Genomic DNA, 14556 nt, shown 5'->3' on the forward strand with positions numbered 1-14556 from the left:
TCTCCGTGGGCTGCGTGTGCTATTGCAGGGGGGGGGGAGAGAAAGATCTTGTATGCAGAAGTAGTCTGGGGGGTTTAGCTGTGAGTGGGGGTGGGGGTCTCTGCCTTTCTGCCTTCCTCCCTCTGGGTTTTTGGTGGTTGTTTTTTTTTTGTCGGTAGGGCCAGGATGTGCTTACAGAGTTTTACTGGAATTTCTTCCTTTCTGAGGAGCTGCCGCAGCTGAAGCAGATTTTTCGGTGGTGGTGTTTTTTGTGGGGTTTTGGGATTTTTTTTTTTTTTTGGTCTGATGCAGAATCCTAATAGCTAAGCAGCCTCCCTCTTTCCTTCCTTCCTTCTACCTCTTCGGTATGTAGGAAGGCAGAGGCATCAATGGAAAGGCTGAAATACGTCTAGAAGGACTTCTAAATGCCCTTTTTTTTTTTTCCTTTTTTTTTTTTTGAAAGAGGAGGATAAATCCTGGTTGCCAGTCGGTTGATAAAAATGGGGTTCACTTCCTCCAGCTAAATCTTTGGACCATTTCAGAGAGCTGCTATAGTGAAGGATTCACGGTTTTTTTGCATCAGAGGAGCTGCATTGATGTTAACCATTTTTTTGTAAAATGGAGAATGAAATATTCACACCCCTTATGGAGCAGTTCATGTCTAGCCCTCTTGTCACTTGGGTAAGCATTCGTTTTTCCTCACACGTTATTCATTTATTTGTTCATTGTTTGAAGATAAATGCCTAGTGGCAAAGAGTAAGGTGGAGTTAGTGTCGTGGTGATGGTTATGTTTTAGGTTAAGACATTCGGACCGTTAGCTGGAGGAAATGGGACCAAGCTGGAGGAATATGTGGCGCTGGTGGATGGCGTGTTTCTGAACGAAGTCATGCTGCAAATGTAAGTGTGTGCAAGCAGCGCCTTTGTTGGTTTTGTTTGGTTGGTTTGGTTTGTGTTGTTTTTTTTTTTTTTTTCTCGTTTCTCTTGAATGTTTTGCTTTCTTCTGAAATCTTCTCCTCTCCCCCCCCATACTTGTCTTAGTAAACATTTCTTTTATACTTGCAGTAGTCATATGATCAGGTAAGAGGAAACTTGGGAACATTGCAGATACTCTTTATAGTTCCATGTCGGAGTGATGTGTTTATAGGATGTGTAGGGTAATACTGGCTGAATCATGATACGTAGAACTTACTGGAAAATTGAATGGCTCTAAATAGTTTAAGAGATCTCCAGGAAGAAGCATAAAGGTGGATTCTACTGTAAGTCATGCTCACAAACAAAATTTTGAATACGTTTTGCTTGGCTAGTAAGATTTTAATACATATCTTGATTCATGTGACATACAAATTAAGGATCATACCTGAGTTGCAAAATGTTGCTCACTGAGCAAATGAACCATCTTTTAACGCCTTCCACTTTTTTTCACAGTTCCAAATTAGAGTGGATAGCAGTTGTGCAGTAAAGCTGATAGTTTAATTGAGAGTATAGAGTGTTTTTTTTCTCCATGAACCACAGAAGAAACGTTTTTACATGGTTTTATAAATCGTTTACTGCAAACTTGTGATTGTTAGAGAAATCTCTATAGTCAAAGTTTTGTTAATCGTAATTTTGACTGGAATGTTGCTAGCTCCTGTAATGCCAGAGTAACACATTTCTCAAGTGTGTAGTGATATAAGTATGTTAATAGTGTAAAAATATTTCTTCATACTTTTTTTTTTTCTTTCTGATATTTTAAGTCTTGACAGAGAAGTGCATCTTTTGATTGTATGGGTATGAAAAAATGTAGGCTTATGGATGACTGGATAGACACATCAGTGTGTGAGCTGCCTAAGTTGACAGCTGTTCCTTAGGAACACTGCTCAGTGATGGGCATCCCTTTTCTCTGTTTATAGTTTTTATTAATATTTAGTACTTCTAAACCTTTTGCTATTCACTATTCAGCTTGTGTAACCTATGTAAAAAGATCTACATGTTACCGCATTTAAGTTTCAATTTTCATCCTTTTGAAAACAATGTTTTCTTTGTCACCTACTTCTGTGCAACTAATACTTCCAATTAATTCATTTCTGTATTACTAAGAAACATGTCAGACTTGGTGGAACTGAACTTTTTAGAAAAAACCCTGAGTGAATTTTTAGCATATTTTAGTAAGAATGTAAAGTGATGCATTCACTGAAGCATATTAATTTTTTTTCCTTGGATTACAGTAAGTAACTTGTCAGTTGCGACCATACACTTAACATGTAGAGCTTCTGTTTGGCAAAAATGTTGGACAGCTGGAAGGCAAATTTAGTACTGGAGCAAAGTGATTTTGAAGAACATATTCTTGTAACTGATTTTTGTCAGTAATTTTTTTGACTACTAAGAGTATAAATTGAATGTTTAATGCAAAGCTTCCAAGAGGGACTTTTTGCCTTCTCAAGACACTGTATATTGAATCTGGCTTTGACTTTGTACATCTTTGACCTCACATTGTGATTACTAAAGTTTACTTAGGAGGAGCTGTGTGTGCATATATAAAAACAAATACAAGAGTTGTAAATTCAAAATCAAGAGAACAATAAAAAACTACCTTAAATTGGAGGTGCATTTAAAAGGCACAATAAAGTTTGTGTTACAAATATCTAACTTCACTAGGAAGATGCATTTTATTTAAAATAAATTGTACCAGGGGATGGAAATGTATTCTTATTGCATGCTATTTAGTATTGATGTTTCCAGAACTGTATTCTTATTTTGGATGAGTTTAGTTGGTTTTGGGGTTTTTGCCAGGATTGAAAGAGGGGAAAAAACGTTTTATGCTTTGCAGACAGATTCCGTCTCTGGTGAAGTCACTGTGGAAATGTGTGTTAACTTCTAGTCACTGAATATCCTACTAAACGTGTCTTCATTTGCAAACACATTTAAAAGATGCAGCTCCAACTAATCATCAGTGTAAATTATTTTCACTGTTTGCCATTTTATTAGTATTTATTTTTTCCCTTTCAGTCCTAACTAGCGTAGGTTGAGGAAGCGTTATAGTCTTGCATCATGGGCTTTGAAAAACAAAACATTTTTCTTCAGAATGTTTTTTAAGCTCTCTGTGACTTGCTTCATGTCAGAACTAGGGATCTGTGGATAGGGGCTCTGATGCTCTTAGAAGTTACAGAGAAATGCTGTTCTTGCAGAAGTCACCAGGCCAACTGTTCATAGAAATACATGCAAAGCACCATTAGAAGTTTTTTTTTAATGTGAGTTGGGTCGTTTGGTGGTTACTATTTGCAATAGTTTTGAGATATTTAAAGCAGTTAATGTTTTGGTGTGAGAACAGAGCTAGTGTGTGTGATGGTGGTGTAGATTGGTTCCTATGACTGAAAACCCATTGCAGCATTAGATTCTCTAAAAGGTGTTGAAAGCATAACAAGTGATGGCTGTTAGAGGTGCTGTGGTTGTGCTTTATGTATACATTAGTACTTTATTTTTGCCAAATGTGGAAATAACAATTTTTGTGACTACAAAAGTGAATGTTAGTAATGCATTCAGAATGATTTGTAAACAGTAACACAATCCAAAAAAAGTGGCATTGTTGCTTACAGAAAGATTTTTGTTCACTTGAGGGTTAATCGTGCCTTCTGCCAGCTACAAGTGAGAGTTTGGTAGTATAGCATTTGTTTCTCCTTGTGCTTGTCTAGACCAAATTTATTTCCAACAATTGTAATGATCCAGACAGGGGGAATAGATGTCAGCCTTGCAACAGCCTCAAGATAATGGTACTGAGATGGTCAGGTTGTCAGACTTTGTAGTACACATGAAAATTACACAGATTCCATTCGGTGTCCAGTTAGATCTGAAGAGCTCTGACTTTGCTGGACATGCTACAGACCAATTTTATTATTTTAAAAATATAATTTTTATTTTTAATCAAGGAGAGTTCCAGTGTTAAAATATTAGCTCCTAACTTGAGAAAATATCAGTTGCTGTTTAAATTAGGTCCAGTTCTTCAGAAGTATTTGGTTACCTACCTTATGCTGAGATAGAAACCCATCTGTTTTGCTAAATCTGAGCCTTTATCTTTGTGTTCTTTGATACAAAAAGGGGTCATGCTTCTTGGAAATAAATCAGAATGCAGTAGATCACTACAGTGGTGTTCTGTCATGGCAGGGAGGTGGCAGAACATACCAAGAATACTTCATACCTTTATAATACTTATATTATAATTTATGTCTTTACTATACCTCTGCGTCCTACTACTGAATTGGACAAATTTGTCCACAAACTGTTTGACAAATCCTGTTTGCAGAATCAGTGATGTGTAGAACCAATATCTGAAAAGGAGTTAATTTAATCCACTGTTGACTTTCATTACAGTGTCCATTCATAACTTATTATTGAATATATTAAATGGCTGTATCATCCAGACATGCTGAAAAACCCTTTTCTTTTCCACAGTGTGTATTTCACTGTCTGGATCCACATGCAGGCCTCTCATGCCCAGAGAATTTTCCAGGTGGACCAGCTGATTGTTTCCTTCCACCACTATGTTGTTATGTGCCTAGAATGTGGAGACTACTTCATTGACTCCTTTTCTGAGCCCTTGGTCTTTCGTTGTATGGTTTTATTCCAAGTAGTTAAGTATGCCAGCCCATGCTTCTGGCTTGCCTCTATCTTTCCCTGAAAACTGGACTCCATCTCTAGTGCCTGAGCCAGGTGCCTGGCTCTGAGAAAGAGCACAGGAACATGCACCCCAATCCTATTAACTCTTTCTTTTCGGGAAGTCCACAAAAGGCAAGTGGCAGCTTCAGCCAGGCTCTGACTGGGTGGGGAAGTGGAAAGAAGTTGGGGTAAAATAAAATTGATGAGTTTGGCAGTAAAACTATGAGTTTGTATTTTAGTAAAAAGTTAAATATTGTTAAGTCTTCACCTTTCTCACTTCCTTGAGGCTAATAGCTTTGATTTATGCCTTTCAGATGTGTTCTGTTGAGCTTCCATGGATGCAAAGTACTTGCTGCTCTAGTAGTTTGTGAGAGTTGTTAATCTTTAGAGTGTTTCTGCAGCAGTAGGGACTAGATTTTTTTCCTACAAAAAGCTGAATTTCTAACTTTTTTTTTTCTTTAAAGAAGCAAATTCCTTACAAAATTCCACTCCACTGAAACGTTCACCAAGGTCAAGATTGGAATTAAAACCTTCTGATTGCAGAAAAGCAAAAGAGTTTTTATAGGGTAACAATGGTTTGAACATCTACCTGCAGTGAGCTTTGATCTGGGTGGATGAAGTGGACATAGGCTGACAGCTGGCTTCTGAAGTGCTTGAGGTTTTGATAGATAAAGGTTGAAAAAGTACAGGTTAATTGTGGAATGCTAGGAGTGTTTGGTTTTTGCTTATGTCTGTATAACTAGGTGTTTCATGTTTGGTTTGTGGTTTTTTTTGTTTTGTTTTTTTTTTTTTTTCCGCAGCTGATGTCCATTCTCCTTCATTCTGTCTGCTCTGATTTATTTCTGTGTAGTAAACTGTTCTGGGGTTCACTGTTGTTTCTTCCACTATTTAGTAGATTAGGACATAAATTATCTAATCTTCCTCTGCATGTATACATCCACTTCTTTGTTCTTGTCTTTGTGTCCTTATTTCTTTTGGTAGTGTATCATTTATCCCATCCTTAAGTCTAGGATAGTAGGTGGGGTCAGGGAATAAAAGCCGAGTTAAAATACATTTTTTTAAAATATGTGCATACATTTGTAAAATAAATGTCTTAATACATATGGAGCCGCTCCCTTGAGCCTACCTGCTCCATGAGTAGCAATCACTGTTGCTTTATAGTTTTATTTTCAGAATATTTTGCATTTCACTCCTATGTGCTGTGGGGAGTGCCACAAGCATGACTGCAGGCCAGGGGAAGACCTCTCCTGGATTCACCACTGTGCTGTGTCCTTTGCAATTTAGAGCTGATGTCCAAGTGGCCTATCTAAGCATCATTGGCTCTTAATGGCACCCAGTGTTGAGGCTGTGTGAGCTTTCTGGTTCTGTTTATGGCTGACTGAACTATTTCTGTTTGCGGGGCTGACTTTACTCTTTACCTGCCTCTGCTACCACTGCCCTGGCTCCCTGTGTTGTAAGGAAAAGCAACACACAACATGTTTTGCTCTAATTTTTATACCAGAAAGGTCAGTTTGCCCAGATGGCTGAGCTGCTTTGAATTGTCCTACAGCATTGTCATATTTCTTAGTAATACAGCAGCAATACATTCCAGAGTTTTAGGTTAGCTACAAAGACTTAACTTGGACTGATCAACTTGTATCTTTCCTCAGCAAGGCTGTGTTTCGTGGCTGGTTTGGGGGATCTTTACACCACAGATCTTTGCAAAATATTGCTGTGCTCTGATCTTTTAAATTAAAACTCGTTTAGTTAACTGAGAGATTGGTTGCTGAATCAAGCACATTTTAATCCTTTAAGTTTGAGAAGCTTTCTTCTAGATTTTCCTCATTTGTTTCTTCTGTTAAGAAGGGATTTTTTAGCTTTGTGTTCTTTCCTATGTTAGTCTTATTTTAGTTCCTCCTCATTTTTCTCTAAGTAGCTGTTAGTTGCCTGACTTGTCTTTCTTACTGTACTGCTTTTCCCTATGTGATCATTATTTAGGGATCAAGACTTTTTTCTTTTTTTGGAATGCTGCCTTGTTAGAGCACATGACCTCAATGATCAGAGGTTATTTGGTAATAAGTGTCTGTGTTTGGTTTTTTGCTTAATTTTAAAGAGTCCTATATTTACGTCTTAAGATGCTGCAGAGAGGCACGACCCATTATTAAGCAGTATTTACAAAATACCCCCACATGATTTCATTGGTAGTAAGGCATTGAGTCAAAGCAAGGCCACTGCTTGACCCAGACTCCATTAATGGAAATTATTTGCTTACACTGAGGAAGAAGCAAAAATTACCTTATTGCATTTTTGTATTAGAGATAGTAAGGAATGAACTTGTAAGGAGCTTGTATTGTATTTCTGGCTGTTGAGTGAATCTGTGTGTTGGACATTCAGACGTATTTACAAACTTGCTTCCCTTTTTATAGTGATAGGAGATAAAGTCTGCTTAGGTTTATTACAGAATTTTATCTCATTTTAAGCTGCAGGGAAATGTTTGCTCTAGTTTTTGTCTTTGTTTTACAGACTGGTTTGAATCTGTAGGACTAAATGAGAATTCACAGCTTCAGCAAGGTTCAAAGTAAAGAATGAAATAAGTGAACATTTTCCCAAGTATTTCAAAGGAAAAATGGGTTTTGGTAATAGTAGAATTATCAAGTAAAGCAAAGTGCACACTACGTGGTGTTGGAAGCTGGTTAGGGTAGAAGAGAAAAACTTGCTGGTACAATCTTACTCATCTCTTGAGAGGGCTTTTTAAGCTTAAATAAAGACGACTGCATAAATGTGTATTGCTTTTAAATCCTACGTGTGTTATTTTTTCTTACATTAGTATTTTAAATACTTGGAAAGCACGTTAGCTCCACAGATGTCATTTACGTAAGGGCAGTATGTGTGTGTTTGCTTCTGCCCTGTACTTGCTTGCTGCTTCCTGTCTGTGGTGACAACTTTCTGGCCCTGTTCTTTTTGTGTAACTCCTTCTGATGTTTCTTCCAAATGACTACCCGTAGGTTTGCAGAATGTCGTAAAGGCTCTCACTTTAACGCCCTCTGATGTTTGGTATCAAGTCATGCTGCATCTTGTGATCCAGCTCTGTGAGTGCTTTTATAGAAAGAGCTAATCTCAGTGTTGTCACAGGACTATTGAGGGTGTAAATGATAGCAGTGCTTTAATGGTCATTTGCATTGAGGTATTAATTACAAAGTCCAGTAATTTTCAGTTACACTGTTAATTAGTATTGGAACGAACAGATAGTAATTAGAACTCATTTCAGAAGTAAAGGAAGTGCCTAAAGTAGAAAGCAAAACTTTTAGTATCATCGTTAGTACTTTGTTTCTGTGGTATGCCCATCTTCTTTCCTGTTTGTCCTTTGTAGACAGTATGCTTTTGCATCCTGTACCATCTCAGTTTAATTTGAAAAGTAATGCAAGTACTACAGCAGTCTAACTCTACCTTTTCATACAGTATTTGCTAGCAGGAACTGCAATTAAACAAAACACAAAACCAAAACCACAACAAGACAACCCTTGTAAGATACTTAGTTTTATGAAGTTGTAAAGTACGTTTGTCAGACTTTCTGGTTCTCATCTTTTCTCATAAAGGTTTTGTTGGTCAAGTTGTTTCTTCTAGGAATTCTCAATTATTTAATACCCAGGAGCGTTTCTTTTGTGTGACAACATCAAATATTCTGTGATGCTCTGAATCTTATGGAATTTTCTTTCCATCAGTGAAACTTCAGTTTGTGGAAATAAACTCATCTTTCACTAGCTTTGGGGCAGCTCCATGTTCTCATTGATTCCTGTAGAAGCTCACACAGGCTACTCAGTGCAGCGGGTAGTAACTCATTAGGTTCAATGACAATATCTGATAGTCAAGTTGTTTCATCCTATGGTGTGATAAAAACAGCTATTGCTCTGTAAGATTCAAAGTTAGGAACTTTTGGAGGGATCATACAAACAAGACCTTAACAAATGGAAAGGTGAACCATTTTATGTCCTATTTTCTCCTGCATTTTGATCACCTGCATGCATATTCCTTATTACTATTAAGGAAAAGACAGCAAATATATCTGGGCTCTTCTGTAATCTGATTTTTTTTCTTTTTTTTTTTAAACCCAGGGAGGGCAAGACTGAAGATCAGTCACCAGAGTTCTTGAATATACTATGATTTTTGTTTGGCTTTTTGCACATCATGTATAAACCTCATGAAGGGCAAGTGTAGCATCCTGCACTTGGGGAGGAATAATGCCATATATCAGTACAGGTTAGGGGGTGACCTGCTAGAAAACAGCTCTGCAAGAAAGGACCTGGGAGTGCTAGTGGACGAGAAGTTCACAATAAATCAGCAATACGCCCTTGTGGCCAAGAGGGCAAATGATATTGTGCAGTGCATAAAGAAGAGTGTGGCCAGCAAGTCAAGGGAGGTTCTCCTCCCTTTCTACTCTGCGCTGGTGAGGATGCACCTGGAGTATTGTGTCCAGTTCTGGTCTCCCCAGTTTGAGAGAAACGGGAAACTACTAGAGAGAGTCCAAGGGAGAGCCACGAAGATGACAATGATGCAGCTGGAGCATCTGTCTTAAAAGGAGAGGCTGAGGGACCTGGGGCTGTTTAACCTAGAAAAGAGAAGACTGAAAGGGGATCTTTTCAATGCATGTAAATATCTAAAGGGTGGAGGTCTTGAGGATGGAGCTGCGCTCCTTTCTGTGGTGCCCAGTGATAGGGCAAGGGGCAGTGGGAACAAACTAGAACACAGAAGGTTTCGCTTAAGGAGAAACTTCTTTCCTGTCATGGTGGTGGAGCACTGGAACAGGCTGCCCAAGAGAGATTGTGGAGTCTCTTTCTCTGGAGACTTTGAAACCTTGCCTGGATGTATTCCTGTGCAACGACCTAGATACACCTGCAGGGGGATTGGACTACATGATCTTCTGAGGTCCTTTTCAACCCCTACCTTTCTGTGATATTGTGAAGATGGGAGCATGCATGTGAGGGGCTGTCTCTTCACGCAAATAATAGCACTCAAAGTGAGACCATCCAGCAGAGCAGCTGTTGGTCAGAGCGGCCTTGAGGTTGTGAGGCACACAGCAGGTTCATACTGGTGGACAAGGGATAGACAGGGTTACTTGGCACAAAGGCTTGTGGCACTGCTTCAGATGCAGCTATTCTAGCACACTTCAACCTTGAGTAATTAGGTAGCTCCTCCTCTGTGATTGGCAACAAGAGAGCTTAGACACTATACAGCTACCCTGGTCAGATGCTGTAGAGCTAAGGCAGGGAGTTGGAAAGCTGTCTGCATATGTTCTGTATCTATTCGTACATTCTTGGCAGTGTGCCCTGTGATCTCCACCAGCAAGGTGATTTGTAGGCCACTTGGTTGTAGGCTTTTTTGAAGTAAGTGCAGGGCTTCAGCCTCCTGATAGTTCATGATGTTGGACATAATCCTAGGAAACAGGATTCTGTGCAAGGGCCGGAAACTAACTAGTGTGAGGCAACCCCTGCTTTGATACAGTTGCTGAACTTTTTTGCATGTATTGCCCATCTTTGCTAAGTGTAGAATTGGCCAAGTATCCTTAAATTGAGATTTTAATGACCCCTGGTTTTGTGGTAAAGGATATTTCAGCATACATAGTGATATCTTCAGGTGTTTGAGCAGGCTTCTGGAGAGCTACAGGACCATTTAACCTGTGCATTTGTTGCTGCTAGAACAACGTTGTCTCAGGGGTGTTTTAAAAGCAAGAAGCAGATTGTCATAAACACCTACTAAAACGGCAAGAGTGATTAGTAGAAATCACAACATTTATTGCTTATTGCAGGTTAGGATTAGTGTCCTTTTAGTGGATCCTGCATAAGCACAGAAAGACATGTCTAAATAGGATTCAAAAGTGAACACTTGAGCAACTCTAGAGCATACATCACTTACGTCTTCAGCAAGTCAGACTGTGGCTCCCCATTTGTAGTAATCATGTATGCATGGTGTAATATTACCTGGCCATTTCATCATTCAGTGTCATCAATACTTGCAGCCTCAGGGCTTGCATGTCTTGCATGATGCTCTCCAAGATGTGGAAGGATTTATTCTTACCTGTTTTTCAGATAAGATTGTGCCAATTTAGTTCTCTGTAAGATCCAGCAGTGGATGGTCTGTGTCATGAATTATTCTTTAGGAAACCATCCATTTAAGTCTATTTTTTATCAAGACAAATCCTAATGAACATGTGCCAGAGGTATAGGAAGAGTTAAGATTTCTTTTTTATCTTTTTGATAGGTTTAGCATAGAAGTACCCTTTGGCAGCAGAAATTGATTGTACTGATAGTTGCAGGAGGACTTTCAAGTATGCCATCTTGCACCAATGTTGCTAGAACATGCATGATCACAAGATTCAGATAATGATAATATGGTACTTCAGAATCTGCTCATTCTCTGATACTCTTAACTGCTGCAGACTGACCTTTTGTCTACTTTGGACCATGGTTTAGTAGGCACAGCAGTGTTGGATTGGACTTGATCTTAGAGACCTTTTCCAACCTTAATTCTGTGATTTGGCAGTTATTGATGATTTTAAAGTTGATCAGACAGTTCAGTAGTGAAGGCCAGCGCACTTTTTATCCCGTATCAAAGAATCCCAAAATGATGGAGGTAGGAAGGGACCTCTGGAGATCATGTAGTCCAGCCCCTCTGCTAAAGCAGGATCACCCAGAGCAGATTGTCCAGGATCACAGTGTCCAGGTAGGTTTGAAATTTCTCCAGAGAAGGAGACTCTACAACCTCTCTCGGCAGCATGTTCCAGTGCACCAGCACCCTCAGGGGAAAGTCTTCCCTTATATTCTGATGGAACTTCTTGTGTTCTAGTTTGTGCCTGTTGCCCCTTGTCCTGTCACTGGGCACCACTGAAAGAGTCTGGCCCCATCCTTTTGAATTTTGCCCTTTAGGTATTGATAAGCATTGATAAGATCTGTGCTCAGCCTTCTCTAGGCTAAACAGCCCCACGTCTCTCAGCCTCCCCTTGTCAGAGGTGCTCCAGTCCTCTCATCATCTTCATGGCTCTCCATCGGACTCTCTCCAGTAGTTCCTTGTCTCTCTTTAACTGTGGAGCTGGACACAGAACTTCATATGTAGCCTCAAAATATATGCAGAGGTGCTTCTGGTAACTTCATGGTTTTGATGTACTGATTTCTCTGATGTCGCTTAAAATGTTTAAAGAAAATTGGAGATTATCAGTTGTCATCCAGTGAAGGCCCTGGATTTATTTTAACTTTCACAGTAAAAGACACTGCTGTATTAAATTGCATTATGAACCACATTTTCTATATATTATTTTCTTCCTAATAGTAAATAATGGAAACCCTGCCTTATTATTAAGAATTTATTTTAAAATGGTGGTATCAATAATTACTGAAATACTAGGCAAAGAGCAAGAGTGAGCCTGCCTCAGTATTCCAATTAAGGAAAGTTTGCAAAAAATACAATGCAAGCAGCATTTATATGTAGAAGTGAATAGTGTGCTACTGTAAGCTAAGACGCAGAGAGTCACAGTCAATATTTATGGCTCTTTTGAGATGTACACTTGTGTAGAATTTTTTCAAACATTTTTTTTAGCATTTCATTGTACCTAACAAATACATTCAAACAATGTTATATTTAAAATTAGGGTGTCTTATGAGACTTAATGATTAAGTACCGTCAAGGAACAGATGGCATGAGAGGACACAACTGGCTTGCAGTCTGCATAGATTTAAGCCTGAAGCCATTAAGCTATCACATTCCCATTTCTGGTAGATTTTGGTCAACGAAAAATTAAAGACACATAATCCCTGATTATGTGAGGTCTCAATCTGTAAGTCATGACACTGGTAGTATTTCAAAAGCACTGAAGTTCCCTCTGTAATCAGGAGTTTTAAACTAATGCATTATTGGGTGAGATGCTCTTTTCTGTTTTTATTGCTATTGAAATTAATGTATTTTGTCATAAGTAGGTTGCTCTTAAATGTAAAATTGCTTAAGGGTATCTTTTACTGCTCGGCTTCCTATTGACTTCTGGACAGATTTGCCCTATTTTGTTAGGCTGTTTGCCACTGAAGCAGTTGGGTATCTCCATCTAATAAAAGCAGTATGTGTTGCCTTAAAAACGTTTACAGTCTAACTAGCCACTAAAATGTTATGTTTTTAAACCCCTATTTTTTAAACCCATATTTTCATTTGCATCTTGTGTTCCTAGCAGAATGTGCTAGTTTATTTCAGTGGTATTGGATGAAATGTATTATAATAAACAGAATTGTTTAGTATTAATAATATATAATTATTATTAAAAATTCCTGGCAATGAAAAATAATTCAACATGTGGATACAAGGAATTTATTAAAACCTGTAATAAATTAGTTGCCCCAAAACGTGAAGTGATTTAAAGACAGATGCTCTTGAGAGCAATGCAGACTTTGGTCTGATTTGTTTAGAACTTTATCCTTCTATACATATCCTTTATTAGATTTCCTCATTAGTTATTTCAGATGCTCAGTGAGAAACTTAGTATGCCTGTTCCTGGCTTGGTCCAGTCAGACAAAATTGATTATAGAAACCACATATAATGGAAAATGTGTAGCTGACATCACGGTGCATTATCTCCTCTGAGAAGGAGTTAAGAAATCGGTACATGAAAAGATGGATTATATTAACTAAGTTTGTTTATTTATTTCTGAATTAAGGAGACTGCTGAGCTCATTAGTGGGAATGAAGGCAGATTTATTTTTTTACGTAATGAATGTCCTTCTGAAGGACCTAATCACAGTTCTTTTGGTAATAGTACATGGTGCGAGAAGTGATCTCTCAGGCTGGTCTTGGCCATTCTTTGCAGGTCAAAACTGATAGTTCAAACATTACCTGAAAGCTAGAAATCAGTGACTGGATTAGGGTACACTGATAATACAGTGAAGGATTCTTCTACCGAGTGGCCTCTCTTTCAACATGTTGGTAATTTCAGTAAGTAGTCTATTAATACTTGGTATTTATTATAAAATAATTTAATAATACAGTGTGGTTAGAGTTAAATTACCATAGTAGAGAGGTAAGGTCCTGTTTGCACTGAAAGATACTGAGAGCACAGTTTTACTCTATGAAGAGTTAGAAACTACTTTTTTTCCAAGCAGAAGTTATCGTAATCATTGCTAATACATATCCATTGATAGTGTCAAATGCAACATACCTGCTTTGTTTGAAGAATAAGGAGCTAATATTACAATCTTTACAAATAAGTGACAAAATCAAAGAAATAATACTTCTTACTAGCTATAGTGAGTTATTGAGGGTAAATATTTTATACATTAAAAATTATTGTAGAGATTTTTATTGTTAGTACTGATATTTAAGTAACTTAATGTTACTGATCCTTGAGGAAGCAAACTTCTTGTTACCACTATCTGTCTTAAATCTATGCTGAAAAATGTTAAGGAAACTTTGAGGTTTGGGTTTCAGGTGGACCTGTCACCATAATATTTTGGAAAAATTTAAGATTATTTAAATTAGTTTATTCTGTGTACTGGTTGTCCTGAGGCTGACATTCTGATTTTAATTATTGACAGTCTGCATGACAGAGGACCATAAAACTAGAACTTGATTTTTTTCAAGTGGTGAAGATACTGTTTCAGAGCACATCTGTGGGACAGTTTTCCCAGCAAAATTCAGTCTCATTAAATCGTTTCCTGTAATTCATGCCAAAATAAAATGAAAAGTTGAATGCTTTCTGTTTTAAGATAAAGGAATGGATTTTTTGACCCCAAACAGTATAACTTCTATCATAAAAGAAGCCTGGAGTTTCCATAAAATGTAAGGAATATGTGTCAGCCTCTGAGTTGGTTTTTATAGATGAAGTTATGCACCATATGAAAAATAACCTATATGAGTGGAGGGGGATACATGGGGTGAATTGGTGGAAATAAAGGAATGTTGCTTTACTTTGAACATTCGTTGAAAGATTAAAGAAGTCTT

General features: G+C 38.0%; 1 protein-coding gene across 3 annotated transcripts in view; it reads left to right on the forward strand.

Moving 5' to 3' along the window:
- Nucleotides 1–597: 597 nt before the first annotated feature.
- Nucleotides 598–14556, forward strand: part of CCDC88A (coiled-coil domain containing 88A) — a 75659-nt gene continuing 61700 nt past the window's right edge. For all 3 annotated transcript variants that reach the window (XM_054383341.1, XM_054383343.1, XM_054383342.1), the window contains exons 1-2: nucleotides 598–660; nucleotides 776–876. In XM_054383341.1, the coding sequence (XP_054239316.1) occupies nucleotides 598–660; nucleotides 776–876 (164 nt within the window). The remainder of the gene's footprint in view (nucleotides 661–775; nucleotides 877–14556) is intronic.

This window comes from Indicator indicator, chromosome 9, assembly GCF_027791375.1.
Source record: "Indicator indicator isolate 239-I01 chromosome 9, UM_Iind_1.1, whole genome shotgun sequence".
Lineage (NCBI taxonomy): Eukaryota > Metazoa > Chordata > Aves > Piciformes > Indicatoridae > Indicator > Indicator indicator.